Here is a 20,095-nt window from a genome sequence, read left to right on the forward strand (position 1 = left end):
ACATAACTAAAATATAAGAACACAGAACAAGTTGAAAACAGGAAGACAAAAAGCAATATTCCAGACATGCCTTTAATAAAAGAAAGTTTAGGGGCGCCTGGGTGGCTCAGTGGGTTAAAGCCTCTGCCTTCGGCCAAGGGTGCTGGGATCAAGCCCAGCATTGGGCTCTCTGCTCAGCAGGTAGTCAGCTTCCCTTCCTCTCTCTCTGCCCACCTCTCTGCCTACTTGTGATCTCTGTCTGACAGATAAATAAATAAAATATTTTTTTAAAAAAAATTTATGTATTACTATATTAGTAATCAATATAAATTAAAATGGACTTTAAGGCAAAAAAAAATTACTAGAGATAGAAAGTGTCTGCATAATGTAAAAGGTGTAATTCTGAACACGTACCTACCTAATAACATACAGTCAAAGTATATGAAAGAAAAACAGAATGAGGGCGCCTGGGTGGCTCAGTGGGTTAAGCCGCTGCCTTCGGCTCAGGTCATGATCTCGGGGTCCTGGGATCGAGTCCCACATCGGGCTCTCTGCTCAGCAGGGAGCCTGCTTCCTCCTCTCTCTCTCTCTCTCTCTGCCTGCCTCTCTGCCTACTTGTAATCTCTGTCTGTCAAATAAAATAAATAAAATCTTAAAAAAAAAAAAAAAAGAAAAACAGAATGAACTACAAGAGACAAAACAAGGGGCACCTGGGTGGCTCAGTGGGTTAAGCGTGGGACTCTTGATTTCAGTTCAGGTCGTGAGTCCCAGGTCCGCACTCAGCAGGGAGTCTGCTTGAGGTTTTCTCTCTCACTCTCTCTCTTCCCTCTCCCTCTGCCCCTCCCCCAATGCCCCTCCCATTTAAAAAAAGAGAGAGACACAAAAGGACCATCACAGGAGATTTCAGTGTATCCTGTCATAGAATGAACGAATGAAAAATCAGGAAACTTACAGCACATTTTCACATCACAATTGACAAAGTTGACCTAAATGCCTAAGGCATCTATACAGAAAACCTATGTCTAACAACTACATATGACACATTTTTTCAAGCACATACAAATATTTATGAAAATTAACCACGTACTCAGCCACAGAGCCAGTTGACAAATTTTAAGAGATTGCTAATTTACAAACCATATTTTTTTTTTAACGATAAAGCCATCTAGTCAGAAATCGGTAACAAAAAAAAATAAATGGAGGGGCGCCTGGTGGCTCAGTCTGTTGAGCAGCCAACCCTTGATTTCAGCTTGGGTCATGATCTCAGGGTCCTGGGATTGAGCCCTGATCTGCACTCAGTGGGAGTCAGCTTAAGGTTCTCACTCCCTCTCCCTCTGACCCTCCCCCTACTCATGCACACCCTCTCTCTAAAATAAATAAATTAATCTTTTAAAAAAACAATAAAAACGAAAATAAATAAATAAATAAATGGAAAGCTTAAAATGTTTAGAAATTAAAAAGTAAACGTCCAAGGAACTTGTGGATCAAAAAAGAAATCCAGGGACACCTGGGCAGCTCAGTCATTAAGTGTCTGCCTTCAGCTCAGGTCCAGGGTCCTAGGATCGAACCCCGCATCTGGCTCCCTGCTCAGTGGGAGACCTGCTTCTCCCTCTCCACTTCCCCTGCTTGTGTTCCCTCTCTCTCTGTGTCTCTCTCTGTCAAATGAATAAGTAAAATATTTTTTAAAAAGAAGAAGAAGAAAGAAAGAAAGATAGAAAGAAACCCAAGTGAAGACAAGGAAATCTTTCCAATGAGATTAGGACATAAATGCCATATATAGAACCTTGCGGGATAGAGCCACAGTGCCACTTCCATAGAAATGTACACCTTAAATGCTTACACTGGGAATGAATAAAAGCAGAAATCTAACAAGTTTTCAACATAAGAAAAAAAATTTAGAAAAAAAAGAAGAAATTAAAAGAAAAATAATAAAGAAAAATTAATGAAATAAGAAACATATATACAATAGGATTTTAAAAGCTGATAATTCGGTCTTATGAAGACTAGGAAAATTGCCAAACTTAGGACAAGATTAATCAAGAAAAAAGAAGAATACAAATAAAAATTATTAAGAATGAAAAGTGATTACATTTCTAGTGCCCAGGAGTAGGAGGACTGACAGTGCACAGAGAATTTTGAGGCAGCGAAAATACGCCGTATGGTACTATGATGGCGGATGCAAGTCCTTATACATTTGTCAAAACCCATAGAATGTACAGCATCAAGAGTGATGTAAACCCTGATGTAAACTACAGACTCTGGGTGAAAATTATGTCAGTGTAGGTTCATCAGTGACAACAATTATACCACTGTCCACTGTAGTGGGGAGTGTTGACGGTGGGGGAGGCGTGCATGGGGGTGGGGGGCCAGCAAGTACATGGGAACGCTCTGTGCTTTCTGCTCAGTTTTGCAATGAACCATTTTTTTTATGTGACTTAAGTATAATGGAGAGGAAAATGATTAGTAAGACAATCATGCAAAAAATAAATGCCAGTAACTTTGTAAATGAATGTATTTCAACTTACCAAAACTAACTCCAGGCAAAAAAAAAAAGAAGGGGGGGAAGCGAGGGAGGAAAGAAGAATTAATAGTCTTAACAACCACTAATGAAACTGAAGTCAGTAGGCAAAACTCTTCTCACAACGAAAACACTAGACCCAGATGGTTTTACCAGCAAGTTCTACCAAAGCTTTAACTTGTTCTATTAAGGAACTAGTACTATTCCACAACATAAAGAAGAAACAGTCCCAATTCCTTTTGTGATGCTATCAAACTCTTGATTATAAAATTCAGCAAGAATATTATAAGAAAGGAAAGTTATAGGCTGCATCAGTGAAAATCCCAGCAGGAAATAAGATAATGTGAGGAAATTTTGTTTACGATGTATAGTTGAAAGGGAATAACAAGGGATCCTATACCTGGGATAGGAACTAGGGAAGAGAGAATTAACCAGAACCCACAAGGATAGAGTGGACCACTTTGGGAGGACCAGTCACCTTCCATCAAAGGATACAGGCAGCCTGGGGTGACCTCACTATCCTTCCTCTCTCCAGTCTCCTGCTGGGGCCTCCACTGGCCCAGCCCAACTATGAACCAGAGAGTTCACTGCAGAAATTCACCCCGTCATACTGGCCAGCTCCCCCTCGGCAGTGAGCACAGTAATGCAAGGGAGAGACCACATCTGGAAAAGCAACTCTCCAAATCACAGCCCAAACTTAATCATGAATTTACATTTAAAACCCCTTTTTAAAAACTAGCAAATTGGGGTGCCTGGGTGGCTCAGTGGGTTAAAGCCTCTGCTTTGGCTCAGGTCATGATCCCCAGGGTCCTGGGATCAAGCCCCACATCAGGCTCTCTGCTCAGCCAGGAGCCTGCTTCCTCCTCTTTCTCTGCCTGCCTCTCGGCCTACTTGTGATCTCTGTCTGTCAAATAAATAAAATCTTAAAAAAAAAAAAAAAAAAAGAAACTAGCAACTTGGAGCACCTGGGTGGCTCAGTCATTAAGCATCTGCCTCCAACTCAGGTCATGGTCCCAGGGTCATGGGATCCAGCCCCGCACCTGGGTTCCCTGCTCAGTGGGAAGCCTGCTTCTCCCTCTCCCACTCCCCCTGCTTGTGTTCCCTCTCTCGCTGTGTGTGTGTCTCTCTCTCTATGAAGTAAATATATAAAATATTTTTTTAAAATAAAATAAAATAAAACCAGCAAATCTAACAATGTATGAAAGTGCTAATGTACAATAACCAAAATGGATTTAAATTGAAAACACGAGGTTGACTTAACTTTAGAAGACAAAGTAATATCATTCACGATATCAGCAAACTGAAGGAGGAAAAGTCCTGGTTATCTTTGCAGGCACAGAAAAAGTATTTGCAAAAATTCAGTATGTGTTCATGATTTAAAAGTCGGATAGTTCTCAGCAAAGTAGGAATAGAAAGGAATTTCCTTAACATGATAAAGGATAGTCACTATAAAAAACCTCCCGCAAACATGAGATGTTGAAATGCTGAGGGCTTTCCCTCTGCAAGTGGGAACAGGACAAAGACACCTAACCCTGGAAGTTGTAGACAATACAGTAAGGCAAGACAAAGAAATGAAACGATGATATTTCTACATGGTTTCTACAGAGAATCTTCCTAAATCCTCTACATATAAATCTTAGAGTTAATACGAGCATAACAAGATTACAAGACACAAACTCTCAATATAAAAATCAGTTGCCTTTTGTACCCCAACAATGAAAACAAAGCGTAGGCTTTAAAAATACCAAAAGCACAAAAAATCAAAACACTCAGAGGTACAAAAGATGTACAAGTCTTTATGAGAGAAAATGATAAGCCTTTCTTGAAAGATCTTAAAGCAAAGGAAGAAGGATGCCACGTTCCTAGATTGGAAGACAATAACACCAAGCTGTCTGTTTCCCCAAGTTAGGGCACAGAGCCTGAGCCGGGGTTCTGAGTGACCGCAAAAGCTCCAGATGATTCCCCACAATCGTGGGGAAGAGAGGCTGGGCAGGGAACCCCTGAAAAATTCGAGAAAGCAACCATGAACTGAGAGTCACCTTTCGCCTTTTCTTAAGGTGCCAATTTTTAGGTGATTTTTAAGGTACTTTTTGTTATAGGTGCCAGATGCTTTTCTGACAGTCTTTTGCACTCTCTTATTCTGTGTGTCCCCTTGAGCACACGTATCCTGTCTCAAGTTTGCAGACTGCACGGGGCTCATCCGAGACTGCTCTAGCTGGGGCTGGTGAGGGGCATGAGGGCGGAAAGAGAACAGCTTATATACCCGGTGTATTAGTTGGCTGGGGCTGCAGTAACAATGTACCACGCTGGGGGCAGGGGGTGTGAGACAACAGAGATCTACTCGCTCACGGTCCTGGGGGCTGGAAGTCTGAGATCCAGGGGTCCCAAACCACCTGACTGCTGACACCTGGCCATGGTGTTGTCAGCTCGGATGGGGATCTGTTCCGAGTGGGCACATCTCTCTTATTCTGATAATCCCAGGGGGAAACTGAGGAAGATCTGGGGACAGGCTCGCAGCCAGGGTTTCTCCAGTGTCATCAGCTTGAAACCTGGTGACTTAGTTTGCCAGGACAAAGTACCAAAGTACCACAGCCCCGAAGCAAGAGAAATTGGTTTTCTCACAGCTCTGGAGGCTGGAAATCCGAGATCAAGGTGTTGTCAGGGTTGGTTCTGAAGCCTCTCGGGTTGTAGACGGCAGTCTTCTCCCCTGCCGTGTCCTCACGTGGTCGTCCCTCTGTGTGTCTGTCTGTGTCCTAATTGTCCCTTCTTCATAAGGACACCATTCATGGTGTCATGGTGGCTTAGGGTCCACACTAACGACTTTGCTTTAACTTAATCACCTCTTTAAAAGACTGCCCTTAAAAACAGCCACATTCTAAGGAACCGGGAGTTAGTACCTCAACGTAGGAATCTGGGAACACGGTTCAGCCCCTAACACCATCTTAAGTAACCCCCCAACAACACTGTGAAACGAACATTACTATCCTCATCTATAGAGGATGGCACCAAGCCCCAGGATGATTAAGTCCCCTGGCCAAGGCCACACAACTAGTAAATGGCAGAGACATGAGTCAAAGCAGGCCCATCCGCCTGCTGGGACCAGGAGGCTACATGTGGCGGTGGGGGGGGGGGGGAGCAAGGGGGAGCAGGTGATGTGTCACAGGTACTAAAAATAATGCACAAACTTGCCTCCTCACTCCCTGCCCGATGCCCTTTGGTGGCTCCCTCCCCTCCAGGTCAGCCCTTGTGCTCATGTTGCACTTGGCTGTGATCACTGGCAGGACCTTAAGAGATTCCCTCCTTGCTGGGAAAGAGAAGGTGTGTCCGAAGGGAGCAGAAAAGGAGGCTCAGACCCAGAGAGTCCCATCCCTGATGCAGGCCAGTGAGAGGGAAGGAAAGAAGCCGGTGGCATCACACCATGCGTGGAAACAGGACTGTGAGGAGGAAAGGAGCCGGACCCACTTCTCCCTGTGGCCTGCACTCCAGTCCAGTCCCGAGGAGCTGAGTCAGATCAGGGGTTCCCAAGTATCATGAGTTGAATTGTGGCCCCACATTCATGTATTGAAGTCCCAGCCCCCAGTACCTCAGAACGGGACTCCGTCTGCAGACAGAACCTTTGCAGAGGGGAGTGAGGGAAAATGAGGTCACGTGGGTAGGGCCTAATCCAGTGTGAATGGTATCCGTAAGAGAATAGGTGACTAGGACAGACACACAGATGGCGACCATGTGAAGACCCCAGAGAAGACGGTCACTGGCAATAGGAGAGAGGCTTCAGGAGGAGCCAGCTCTGCCGACATTTGATCTCGGACGTCCAGTTTCCAGAGTTGTGAGAAAATTAATGTGGTATGAGCCCCCCAGTCTGTGGTGTTCTATGGCTATCCTAGCCCGCGAAGGTCCCGGGTAACAGATTTCAGGTTTATCACAGCAGAGGAAACCTGGCTGTGAGCCTGTCTCCAAATCTTCCCCAGTTTCCCCCCAAATTATTTGAATAAAACAGACCCCTGAGCCACCCACGCCAATGACATTTTGGCCTCTGAGAATCAGGACTAAGGTGAGTTGGGAGAGAACAGAAGACTCGAATTTTCTATCAAGTCACTGATGGAGGGTGGGGTTCATGGTAGTAAGGGGAGAAAGGGGTGGTGTATGTTTCAGTAAAGAAAAAAGTCCAGAGGTGCCTGGCTGGCCCAGTCAGTAGAGCATGTGACTCTTGGTTTCCCAGTTGTGGGTTTGAGCTCCATGCTGGGCATAGAGATTATATTAAAAAATAAACTAAAATCATAAGAAAAAAATCAAGGCAGGCTGACAGATCCCTGAGCAATCTCAGCCTTTGAGGACTTCGTCATCTTGAACAATGGCTTTACTGGTACTTGTCAGTCCCTTCTTCTATAAACTACAGTCTTCACAGGTAACTCAGTGAACAAATGGGTTTCCTGTTAACCAGCTTCCCCACGTCTCTAGGAATTTAGCCCAGCTCTGATTTTTCATCCCCTTGTCTAGCAGTCAAGAGACAGGCCACTTGTCTTCACTGCTAAGGTGGAAGAAGGAGATAAGAGGATTTATTACCTGAACATTCCGGAACCTTCCAAACAAATCTGTTCCATCTTTCCCCGCTAAAAGATGGACCCACACTCTGAGAGCCGAGGAGTACATTTTCCTTCCAGACCAGCGAGTCCATCTCTGCTTAGTTCACACAAACATCAAGCCCTTATCAAATGACAATCTGCTAACCCATAGAATAGGGAATTTCTAGATCAGCAGCCCCAGCTGCAAGTTGGAAACCCAAAGAGTGAAGCGGGTCTGCATCATGTGTCACTAGACTCCCACTGCCGTGCTGTAGCACCAGCTTCTCAGAGCCCCCGCAGTCCTCTGACCGCGTGAGGAGGGGCAGCGGTCAGCACGGTGGGGAGGGGTGCGGAGAGGACCCCAGGCTGACCGTCCCCGCGGTCTGAGCAGACGGAGGCATCTGAGGCCAGGCTGCCCCACCCTCCCCGCTCTGCAGGCCACAGAGTTCACAGCCTTGAAGGGGACAGCCCCCGGCACCATCAGCCGCTAACAAGGCCCTCACCAACGTAATCGAATGTGCAAAATTGTCACTCAGGGGGCCATGATGCTCCCACTGCGAAATCACAAAGCAAGAAGAGGAGTTCACAGACAAAGGGGAAGGTCCACAGCCTTGAATCTTCCCACTGCCCGGACAATCTATCAAACTAGCTTGTGGAGAGACGGGACTTTGAAGAAGGGGTTTGCCGAAAGGAGTATCCTGAAGGAAGCCACGCTTCTTAAAGGTCGAGTAGGGGCCTGCCGCTCACCCTGCACATGGTGGGGGTGCGGGTTCCACGCAGCTACATAGGGAGTTTACCATGTGACTCCTGCAGCTGAGTGCAGACAAGGTCGGGCCCTTTCCCAGCCAGGCAATGCAGCCAGACACGGCAGAGAAGGCAACGTGACCAGAGAGGCAGAGACAGGAGCGATGGGGCCGCGAGCCAAGGATGCCAGCAGCCCCCAGAAGCCAGAAGAAGCAAAGAGAAAACCCGCCCTGCAAGCCTCCAGAGGGAGCTCAGCTTTCCCAACGCCCGGACTTCAGCCCAGGAACACTGATTTCCGACTTTTGTCCTCAGAACTGGGGAAGAAGCCGTTTCTTTGCCTTTAAGTCCCCAGGTTTTGTGGCGATGTGCTCCAGCAACCACAGAGGACGAGTCTGCAGGTGATTCCTGGGGCAAGCCCCTGGGTCGGGGTCACCTTCCATTTCAGAGTTTGTCAGGGCAGCGATGCGTGAAGGTTGGAGGCAGATGTGGGCCCCACGGGGAGGGAGCCAGTCCGGCATCACCTCGGGGCGTGACCCATGGGGGCTGTCTGGAGGCCGGGGACCCCAGGAGCAAGGAGCTGGCGGTAAACCCCAGGGATGGAGGGAAAAGAGGCAGGTGATCACCCAGCAGAGGGACGCCTAGGCACAGGCCCTCAGAAAAGCCCCACCGGGAGAAGAGCCAGCGCCCCCCGCCGCCACTCCCGCACTCCCTCCTTCCTAGCTTCCACCGTGGGGGCAGAAGGGGCCACGGAGTGGGGTGCAGGGGTCCAGCAGGGATGCCCCCTTTCCCACACAGGCTTCCAGCCCTCTGGAAGGGGAGAGAAGTCTGGAGTGGGGAGAAGGACGAGATGTCAAAGTTTACAGTTTTGACTAATATCTTGGCCTGGACTTGCAAATTCCAAATGGAGGCTGTTTTCCATTGCAAGAGACCTCAGGACAGACTATTTCCTAAGAGGAGCAGAAAAGTGAGCTCTTGCCAGTGTTTTCATCCAGGGCCAGGGAACATTACTCCCGCTGCATAAATTTTAAAGGGGAAGTCTAAAGCGAAAACTCACGGTGCATCCCATCACACTGCAAGCCCTGTTTACTCCACAACACTGGCGGCTGCAGAGGCTGGTGAACACATCTCGGTGGAACGGAGAGTAGCTGATTTTCTGTGAAAGGAAAAAATGCAAATTTGTTTTCGGTATCACTTTGAAGCTTCCTGAGTGGAGCCCTTGGCCTGGACCGACTCTCATTGACGTCAGCCCATGTTAGCCGTATCAGAGCAGCTGTCTGCGTGCCCTTGGTCCCCGGTGCAGAAAACACACTGGTTTTGTTTCATGGGAGATTAAAAACATTTGCTGCTGCGTCCATAATTCACAACCTCTGTTATCACTGGGACCAGGAAGACTGAACAAGAAACACTTAGCCGCCCACCCCCGCCTGGCCCCTAAAACCAAGGGGAAACCCACAGAGGGATGCCAGAGACAGGATTATGCATCAGCTGGGACCTGGCCCAGACCCGAGTCACTATATCCCTTCCCATTCTCCTAGAACATGAGGCAATGGTTCTCTAGCATGCACTGAGGGCTCTTAGAAACCATTCGGAACATGGCCGTGTGAACGAAGCCATGTGTCCTACTCCACCCAGGCAGAGAGGACACCGCCCAGCCCAAACGCCCCTTGCCTCTGGTCTTACGGCAAAGATGCCACAAACCAAGATGAGAAAATAAGAGGAGACGCTCCCTGGCTCCTCCCAGGGTCGTTCAGGGCTGGTGTTGACAGGAGCCATGCTGATGGCTCTCCCTGGGCCTGCTGAGAACCCTGACTCTACCTTGGACCTTCCAGTTCCTTCCAGTGTCCTGGAGGAGACTTGGGCAGGCAACGCCCAGCTAGTGTAGCTCCTGGCGGGTCCTCCTCCAGAAATCCTGATGTGATCGACCACTTGTCAAGTTGGGCAATGATTCCAGACCCTTCCACAGTGTGGCTCAGACACATCCCGTGGGCAAGTTGTTTGGAACCTCCATTAACACGCAAGGCAACAGAAGCCAGTGGATTCTTTTTTTTTTTTTTTTTAATTTATTTATTTGACAGAAATCACAAGTAGGCAGAGAGGCAGGCAGAGAGAGAAGGGGAGGCAGGCTCCCTGCTGAGCAGAGAGCCCGATGCGGGGCTCGATCCCAGGACACTGAGATCAGGACCCGAGCTAAAGGCAGAGGCTTAACCCACAGAGCCACCCAGGCGCCCCAAGCCAGTGGATTCTTTACACCATTCGTTTGTGTCATCCCCAGGGGAGAATGACCTCCCTGTGAGGCCAGTGGTGTGGGTGTCAGAGAAGGGATATGGAAGGGGTGGGAACAGGGGCTGGCGGGGGGGTGAGGGATGCTGCCGCATACCGTTCGCCTCTCCATGGTCTTCAGACCCCTTCAGTAGGGACCAGGGAGTCGGTGGGTGCATCCCAGAGATGATGGCCACCCCACCATGGCTGGGGACTCAGAGCCTGCAGAGAGCAGGCTGGGCACTGGGGACCTGCGTTTGGGTGATCCTCGCTGGGTCCCTTGTCCCGGACCAAGCACGAGTGTCTGAGCACTGCACCAAGCTCCGGCGGACGCCAGAGGCCCACAGCCGCCACCTCTCCATCGCCCTCTCCCGGGCCCTTCCCTGTGCTTCCCACCCCACGGGCTGGCGGGGGCCCCTCTCCCGAGATCCCCAGTCACACCACGCTGCAGCGGGCTGGGAGCCCCGAGAGGGCGGGGCCTGCGGCCTCTCTACACCCCAGCTCCTGCCAGTGGAAACGCAGCATGCAGTGTGCCGTGTGCCCACAGAGCGCAGTCAGGACGGGATCGTTGATGTCGCTGCTGCTATCCTTTAGCAGTGAGTAACGACAGTTTGACACGTTTCCCTTGCTCGAGTCTGCGCAAGCCCACACGGGGGTGTGGGTTCACATCGCCGCTCAGGACAGGGGGGTTTTCTAGAGGAAGGCGGGCTACGGGGGAAAAAGATTCATTATGCTCTTGCTACTTTTAACCCACCTTTTGTTCACAGCTACAAACTTTGACTTAATTATGGGTGAAACAAGAGCGTTTTTAAACCATAATAAATGCAGACCAAGCAACCAACAGGAACTCTAAGCACCGACCAGAGCAGGAATGGGCCTGGGTCGACGGCACACAGTCCACTCAGGCAGACAGATGGTGGCAGCAACAGAAATAAACTGGGGGAAATTCTGTTTCCCCAAATTGCTAAATGCTGTTGAAATAATACGGATGAACAATAAAATGAAGTTCAGGGTCGGCAGGGTGCCGGCAAGGTGCCGGCCTTCTCCCGGGGGCCGAGTTACGGCTGTAAAGGGATGTGTCTCCCAGCCTCGGCAGACGGGCATCGTCACACCAGGCTGAGCACGTGCTGTAAAGCCAGGCCAGTAGGAGAAGCGGTGCGAGCAGACCGCGGACGCTGTTTAGAGTATGGTCGTGAGAGCTGAACTTGAATATCAGACAGACCTGAGCCGAATCCCGGGTCCAGACATCACTAGCTCTGGGACCCTGGCCAAGTTACTTAACCTCTCGCAACCTGTGTGTGCCCCTAGACAGTGAGACTACCAGTGCCTACCTCACAGAGTTGTCATACAGTCATCACCTAGAACACAGAGCAGAGCGGCTGGCCTAGTCCACAGCTCAAAGAACATACTAGTAATGTTGGCTCTTGTTCTCATTAACTGTCTGACAAAGAGCAGGTTCCATGGAGGTGGGAAGATTTGCGATGCGTCATGATGGGATTTCACTGACAGAGAAAGAGGTCGGGGGTTTGGTGAAAAGGAAGGGTAGCTTACGAAGATGCAGACGCAGACCGTGGCACGGCGTGGTAGGAAGCCCCCACGGAGCTCAAAGTTGCTCACCTGATGTGTACACGGGAGGGAGAAGTTGGACAAGTGGGTCTAACCCCTGTCTGGACATTTGGACTTTATCCTGTGGGCATCTGGTCAAATGATGATGGGTTTGGGAATCGAACACCTGAGTTCCTTCCCACCACACTTTGGGCGGCGGGATGAACAAGCAACACTAGCCTTTCTGAGCACCAGTGCCCCTGAGGTTAAGCGAGGATAGTGATACTCACCTTTGAGGGCTGATGAATGTTTGACATCAAGGTTCAGGAAATTTCTTCTATAAAGAGCCAGACAATAAATATTTTAGGATCAGCAGACCCTACAGCTTCTGCTGCAAGCACTCGACCCTGCCATTGAGGCATGAATGTCTGATTGTGTTCCAATAAAACTTTATTTATTAAAACAGGCACTGAGCAAAATTTGACTGCAGGGAGTAAAAAAGTAAAATAAAGATCCTTAGCACGGTGGCTCAGAGTTCCTGCTTTCTCCCCCTTCCTTTCCATGTGCCGACAGGGGCCATTTTTCATGGATCCTTGTATCATGTCCAGTGGTTCCAAGACGTTGCTGAATGACTTGAAGATCACAGTGAGCTTCCCCTCATCTCAGCTCTAGAGACTGCAATGCATAAAGATAATTTGTTCAGCAGAGTGAGGACTGCTTTGCCAGGAGCGCCGAGTGAGTAATCAATCAATCAGTCCAAGAGCTCATCTCGCATATGGCACGATGTCCTGCGGTGGAGATGTGAGAGGCACTGAGGCAAGATCCTCACACACAGCACGTGGTTTGGTGAGAAATTCCCACGTCCCTGTTGCCTGAGTTCTAGTCACAGTTTTACACAGTTTTCATTGCATGTGATTCTTGAGTGTCACATTTTCCATTTCTTAATCTGTATACAATGAAGAAATTCAAGTAAGCGGCCGTGTGATTCTGTGTGTGACAGAGGGATTCGGAGAGTCAGGAGGGCTTCGTAGGGCCATCTTGAAGGGAGCCATGCCCGTGGCCACGCCTTCTGGGGTCAGGCTGGCATTGCTTGGGAGGAGGGGACAACCAACAGCCAGTGCATGGTCACCAGGAGCACTGAGGGAGGGGACAGGGAGGGAGATGGGATAAAATGGGAGTAATGGGTGGAGGCAGTCCAATGAAAACGCTTGGTATTTTTGTTGTCACTGGAAGAAGTAGACTTTTTGGCACATAGTATAGATCAGAAGTCAAAAAGTCAATGCCTGGGTGCCTGGGTGGCTCAATGGGTTAAGCCTCTGCCTTTGGCTCAGGTCATGATCTCAGGGTCCTGGAATGGAGCCCCGCATCGGGCTCTCTGCTCAGTGGGGAGCCTGCTTCCCTCCCCCCGCACCCGGCCTGCCTCTCTGCCTACTTGTGATCTCTCTCTCTCTCTCTCTCTCTGTCAAATAAATAAATAAAATCTTCAAAAACAAAAACAAAAAAAAACCCTCAATGCCTGTTGGGGCTAGACAGATAGAAGTGAATAGGTGGGCAGGAGGCAACCACAGGGAGGGATGGAGATGGGAGTGGGACAAACTGGCAAGTGCATGCCCTGTCTAAGAGGGATGCCAGGACTTGGCTGCAGATGACTGCTGCCGTGTGGTCTTGGGCGCTCAAGATGGCAGATTTGATTTTGGGGGGATGCGGGATGGGTTAAATGGGTGATGGGTGTCAAGGAGGGCACCTGTGATGAGTGCTGCTGGGTATTATATGTTAGCGGTGAATTACTGAATTCTACACCTGAAACCAATTTTGCCATATATGTTAACTAATTTGAACTTAAATAAAAACTTGAAATTTAAAAAAAGTCAGAAATTTAGTGCTCACTTCGGCAGCATATACACTAAAATTGGAGTGATACAGAGATTAGCTTGGCCCCTGCCCAAGGATGACATGCAAATTCATGAAACATTCCATATTTTTAAAGACTCTGAATTTGCCAAATCAGTTTTGAAAAAGAAAACCGAAACTGGAGGCATCACAATTCCAGACTTCAAGTTACATTACAAAGCTGTGGGAATCAAAACAGTATGGTACTGACACAAAAGTAGACACAAAAACCCAGAAATAAACCCACGATTATATAGTCAATTAACCTCTGACAAAACAGGAAAGAATAGCCAATGAGAAAGTCTCTTCAACAACGGGTGTTTGGAAAACTGATTATTTTTATACCATACATAAAAAATAAAATGGATGAAAGACCTAAACACCTGAAACCATGAGGGGCGTCTGGGTGGCTCAGTGGTTTGGGCCTCTGCCTTCAGCTCAGGTCATGATCTCAGGGTCCTGGGATCGAGCCCCGCATCGGGCTCTCTGCTCAGCGGGGAGCCTGCTTCCCCGTCTCTCTCTGCCTGCCTCTCTGCTTACTTGTGATCTCTCTCTATCAAATAAATAAATAAAAATCTTTAAAAAAAAAAAAAAACCTGAAACCATGAAAGTCCTAGAAGAGAGTACAGGCAGTAAATTCTCTGACACTGGCCATAGCAACATTTTTCTAGGTGTGTCTCCTGAGGCAAGGGAAAGACAAGCAAAAATAAGCTATTGGGACTATATCAAAATAAACAGCTCCTGCACACTGAAGGAAACAATCAACAAAACTAAAAGGCAACCTACTGAATGGGAGAAGATATCTGCAAATGACATATTCAATAAAGGATTAGTATCCAAAATATATGAAGAACAACACAACATCTAGGAAACAAATCATCCAATTAAAAATGGGCAAACAAATGAACAGACATTTGTTCAAAGAAGACATCCTGATGGCTAACAGACATAGGAAAAGGTGCTCAACATCACTGATCACCAGGGAGTTCCAAATCAAAACCATGGGAGATGCCACCTCACACATGTCAGAATGGCTGAAATCAACAACACAAAATACGGCAAGTATTGGCAAGGATGTGTAGCCACTGTGGAAAGTGTACAGAGTTTCCTCAGAAAGTTAAAAATAGGGGGTGCTTGTCTTTAATTTTTTTTAAGATTTTATTTATTTATCTGACAGAGAGAGAGAGATCACAAGTAGGCAGAGAGAGAGGGAAAGAGAGAAGCAGGCTCTCTGCTGAGCAGGGAGCCCGATGCGGGGCTCGATCCCAGGATCCTGAGATCATGACCTGAGCGAAAGGCAGCGGCTTAATCCACTGAGCCACCCAAGCACCGCTTTAATTTCATTTAGTTATTTAGTTATTTAGTTATTTATTTGAGAAAGAGAGAGAGAGAGAGAGAGCATGTGCAAGTGGGGGTGGGGTAAGGGGGTAGAGGGAGACAGAGAATCTTTTTTTCCTTTTTAAAGATTTATTTATTTATTTATCTATTTATTTATTTATTTATTTGACAGAGATTGCAAGCAGGCAGAGAAGCAGGCAGAGAGAGGGGAGGAAGCAGGCTCCCCGCTGAGCAGAGAGCGCATGAGGGGCTCCATCCCAGGACCCTGGGATCACGACCCTAGCCGAAGGCAGAGGCTTTAACCCACTGAGCCACCCAGGCGCCCCTAGGGAGACAGAGAATCTTGAGCAGGCTCCACACTCAGCCCACAATCCTAGGCAGACCTCAATCTCATGACTCTGAGATCATGACCTGAGCCCAAGGGGGCGGTTCAAAAAAAAAAGTTGGTGGGGGTGGGCACCTGGCTGGATCAGTGGGTAGAACATGCGACTCCTGATCTCAAGGTTGTGAGTTTGGGCCCCACGTTGGGTGTAGAGATTACTTTACAAATCTTTTGTTTAAATAAATAATTTTTTTAAAAGTTAAATATGGAAATACCCTACAATCCAGTAATCACACTACTAGATATTTGCCAAAAAAAAAAAAACACACACACACACAAATTCAGGGATACATGCACCCCTGAGCTTTCAGCAGCATTATTTACAATAGCCAAGTTATGGAAGCAGCCCTAGCATCCATCAACAGACGAATGGGTAAAGGAGACGTGGTGTGTACATACAACAGAGCATTACTCAGCCATAAAAAGAATGAAATCTTGTCATTTGCAACAACATGGATGGAGCTAGAGAGTATCATGCTAAGCGAAATCAGTCTGAGAAAGACAAATACCATATGATTTCCCTCATATGTGAAATTTAAGAAACAAAACAAACAAGAAACGGGGAAAAAAGAGAGAGTCAAACCAAGAAACAGACTCTTAACTATAGAAAACATACAGTCAGTTACTGGAGGGGATGCGGGCGGAGGGGTGGGCAACTTGGGTGGTGGGGATTAAGGAGTCGCACTTACGACGAGCACAGGATGTTACGGAACTGTTGCATCACTACACTGTACACCTGAAACCAACACTGACTGTTAACTACGCGGGAATTAAAACACAATTTTAAAAGGATGTCATTTAGATGGGCATGTAGAAACTCCTGGTTTTCAAAAATTGACCAGTTTTTTAAAAATCAGCATCATGCCCAGGGCACCTGGGTGGCTCCATTGGTTAACACTCTGACTCTTGATTTCAGCTCAGGTCATGACCTCAGGGTCATGAGGTCGAGCCCCATGCTGGGCTCCACGCTCACTGGCAAGTCTTCTTGAGATTGTCTCCCGTGCTCTGCCCACCAACCCCCACCCGCCTCAAATAAATAAATAAATCTTTTTTATTTTTTTTTTTAATCAGCATCACGTCAGCCAGACAAAACACGGCTGGTTAGATTTTGCCAAAGTGGCCAGTTTGAAAGCTTGAGTGGCGATGGTGGAGCCTTCGGGAAGAACAGGGGGAGCCCTCAGAGCCCGTGAGCAAAGTGGCATCAAGCCCTGGCCTCTGCAAACAGAGGCTTCTTCGGCGTTAGACCAGCCGCAAGCTTCACGAGATCCAGAGTTAAATCTGAATTTTAAATAAACAAGGGAATACTGTTTTAGCGTACGTATATCCTAAAAATTGTATAGGACATAGTTATATTAAAATGAAAGTACTTGGGGCGCCTGGATGGCTCAGTGGTTTAGGTCTCTGCCTTCGGCTCAGGTCATGATCTCAGGGTCCTGGAATTGAGCCCCGCATCAGGCTTTCTGCTCAGCAGGGAGCCTGCTTCCTCCTCTCTCTGTGCCTGACTCTCCGCCTACTTGTGATCTCTTGCTCTCAAATAAAAAAATAAAATCTTTAAAAAAAAAAAAATGAAAGTACTCACTGTTCCTCAGAAATTCAAGTTCAACTCTAACTGGGCATCTTGCGTTTTTGTTTGCTGAACCTGTCACTCTCCCTGGAACCCTACCCAGGCTCCAACAAGGTCATGGTCTCCCATCTCCTCCCAGCAGCAGGCTCTACACTCAAGGACACAGGGACATAGTCCACAATGCAGATTGCAAAGGAAAAAGGAAGCAGAGCAAACGTTTGAGCACCTGAACACCGCAGTAACATACAAGGTGATGCACACGAACTACCCTTGATGCCAAAGGGTGGAGATTCTAGAGCCGCTGGGGCCCCTCTAGCTGTGTCCTTTGCCCCTGGGAGCCTTGGTCTCCTCATCTCTTAAATGGAGAAGGGAATTCCTATCTCACAGGATCACCACAAGGACTCAATGGGATAAACATAAAAGTGTACCGCACGAGTCTGATGCAAAGCGGAGGCACAACAAACATTTGTGCACGCTGAAGGACATTCTTCAACCTCAGAGTGATTGCATTCCCACAGCTCCTGTCACCAGACTTACACCGATCTACTGAGGATCCCAAAGCTGGGGCAAGGACAGGATGTGACTCCGCCATGGTGGCTGTTATGTCTGGGGACTAGGAGACGGCCGGGATGCTGAGCTCCTGGAGAACTGTCAGGGTCACAGTTCAGGGGGAAAACGAGGGCCCTGGATTTCTGCACTTTGGGGGCTGTATGCCAAGTGTACGGAATACACCTTTTTTATTTATAATGTATTTGACATGCATATGACATGTAATATTATGTAAGTTTAAGGCATTCAACATGGTGGTTGGATACATTTACGTACTGTAACATGATTGCCGTTGTATTTAGCACCTCTACCATGTCACATAATTATGATTTCTTTTTTATGATAGGAGCAATTAAGATCTAGTCTCCTAGCAAGCTTGATAAACACATGCAATACTGTTGTCTATATTCACTATACCATCTGATTAGATCTCTGGAACTTATTTATCTGCTACTAGCAAGTTTATACCCTTAAATAGCCTCTCTCCTATTCCCCCACACCACCCCCAAGCCCTGGTTGCCAACTTTTTACTGTATTTACATGAGTTTGGCATTTTTATATTCCACAAATAAGTGATATTATACATTATGAGTCTTCCCCTGACTTATTTCACTTAGCATACTGTCCTCAAGGTCCATCCTTGTTGTGGACAATGGCAGGATTTCCTTCTTTCTCATGAAGAATAATGTGGGGGGGAGGGGTTCTTTACCCATTCATCTGTTGACAGGCACATAGTTTGTTTCTGTATCTTGACTACTGTTAAAAATGTTACAATAAGGAGCACCTGGTGGCTCAGTGGGTTAAGCCGCTGCCTTTGGCACAGGTCATGATCTCGGGGTCCCAGGATCAAGTCCTGAATTGGGCTCTCTGCTCAGCGGGGAGCCTGCTTCCTCCTCTCTCTCTCTGCCTGCCTCTCTGCCTGCTTGTGATCTCTCTCTGTCAAATAAATATAGATTTTATTTATTTATTTGACAGAGAGAGATCACAAGCAGGCAGAGAGGCAGGCAGAGAGAGAGAGGAGGAAGCAGGCCCCCCGCTGAGCAGAGAGCCCGATGCGGGGCTCGATCCCAGGACTCTGAGATCATGACCTGAGCCGAAGGCAGCGGCTTACCCACTGAGCCACCCAGGCGCCACCATAAATAAAATCTTTTAAAAAAAAATGTTACGATAAACTGGGATTGTGTATACCTCTTCAGTATCCTCTTCATTTCTCTTGGGTATATACCCAGAAACGGAACTGCTGAATCATATTGTATTTTGAATTTTCTTGAAGAATCTCCATGATGGTTGAACCAATTCCCATTTCCACCAACAGTGTGCAAGGGTTCCCTTTTCCCCACATCCTCACCAGCACTTGTTCTCTCTTGTCTTTTTGATCCTAGCCATTTTGACAGGTGTGAGCTGATATCTCATCGTTATTTTGGTTTGCATTTCCCTGACGATGAGTGACACGGGACATCTTTTCATGTACGTGTTGACCATTTGGATGTCTTCTCTGGAAAAACATCTCTTTAGTTCCTCTGCCTATTTTTTTTTAAAGATTTTATTTATTTATTTGACAGAGAACACAAGTAGGCAGAGAGGGAGGCAGAGAGAGAGGAGGAAGCAGGCTCCCTGCTGAGCAGAGAGCCCCAGGACCCTGAGATCATGACCTGAGCCGAAGGCAGCGGCTTAACCCACTGAGCCACCCAGGCGCCTCCTCTGCCCATTTTTTAATCAGATTGTTTAGGGGATGTTTTTGGTCATTGAATTGTATGAATCCTTTATAAACTTTGGATATTAACCAACCCTTATCAGGTGCATGGTTTGCAAATGTCTTGTCCCATTCTGTAGGTTGTCTTTCCATATTGTCAACCTGTTTCCTTTGCTGTGCAGAAGACTTAAGTTTGATGCGTCCTACTTGTCGAGTTTTGCTTTGTTTTCATTGGTGGATGGCCAAGAAATTATTGTCAAAACTGATGTCAAGGAGTTTTTCCCCTATGTTTGCTTTTTTTTTTTTTTTTAAGATTTTATTTATTTATTTAACAGACAGAGATCACAAGTAGGCAGAGAGTCAGGCAGAGAGAGAGGGGGAAGCAAGGCTCCCTGCCGAGCAGGACCCTGGGATCATGACCTGAGCTGAAGGCAGAGGCTTAACCCATTGAGCCACCCAGGCGCCCCTCCCTTATGTTTTCTTCTGGGAATATTAGCTTTGGGTCTTATGATCCATCTCGAGTTAATTTTTGCGAGTGGTGGAAGATAGCAGTCCAACTTTATTTTTCTGCATGTGCTTTTCCAGCTCTCCCAACACCTGTGCTGAAGACTATCCTTTCCCCATTGGGTATTCTCGGCTCCCTTATCAAATATTAGTTGACCACATGCATGAGGATTTACTTCTGGGCTCAGAATCCTTCTTCCTATTTCTACTTCCGGCTTTGCCGCCGGCCTTCAGCAGCATGGCATCTGCTGCAGCCAGGGAAGAGATGGTTTCTCATGCAGAGTGTCCCTCAAGAGGCTCAGAGACATCCAGGAGCAGCTCCAACCACCCTCCCACTTCTTGAAAGCCACATCTGAACACAGAACAGCTGGGGAGGCCTTTGAGCGTTCCAAGGCTAGACACAGAACCTCGAACTTGAAGTTCTCCAAGTTTATCTGATTCCTTCCCCAGACCACTTGGAGGATGACAAAGGATGTCTGTGCATAGGACACTGAAATGCTGCTGCCGCGCGCTCATGCCACACGCGCGCACACACGCACACGCACACACTTATGGATCTCTGAGAGAT

At 47.5% G+C, this 20,095-nt stretch overlaps 1 protein-coding gene across 3 annotated transcripts in view; it reads right to left on the reverse strand.

Annotated features, from left to right (window-relative positions):
- Positions 1-9,843: 9,843 nt before the first annotated feature.
- The window catches only part of TOMM20 (translocase of outer mitochondrial membrane 20), a 77,064-nt gene continuing 66,812 nt past the window's right edge, over positions 9,844-20,095 (reverse strand). For 2 of the 3 annotated variants that reach the window (XR_014308837.1, XM_082720715.1), the window contains 2 exons: positions 11,898-11,944; positions 9,844-10,770 (listed from right to left, as the gene is read on the reverse strand). Coding sequence is in view for 1 of the 3 variants with exons in the window: in XM_082720715.1 (XP_082576841.1) it covers positions 11,924-11,944 (21 nt within the window). In the remaining 2 variants the exon portion in view is untranslated. The remainder of the gene's footprint in view (positions 10,771-11,897; positions 11,945-20,095) is intronic. The other variant, XR_014308836.1, reaches the window with a different exon arrangement.

Source organism: Mustela nivalis (assembly GCF_964662115.1).
Source record: "Mustela nivalis genome assembly, chromosome: 2".
NCBI lineage: Eukaryota > Metazoa > Chordata > Mammalia > Carnivora > Mustelidae > Mustela > Mustela nivalis.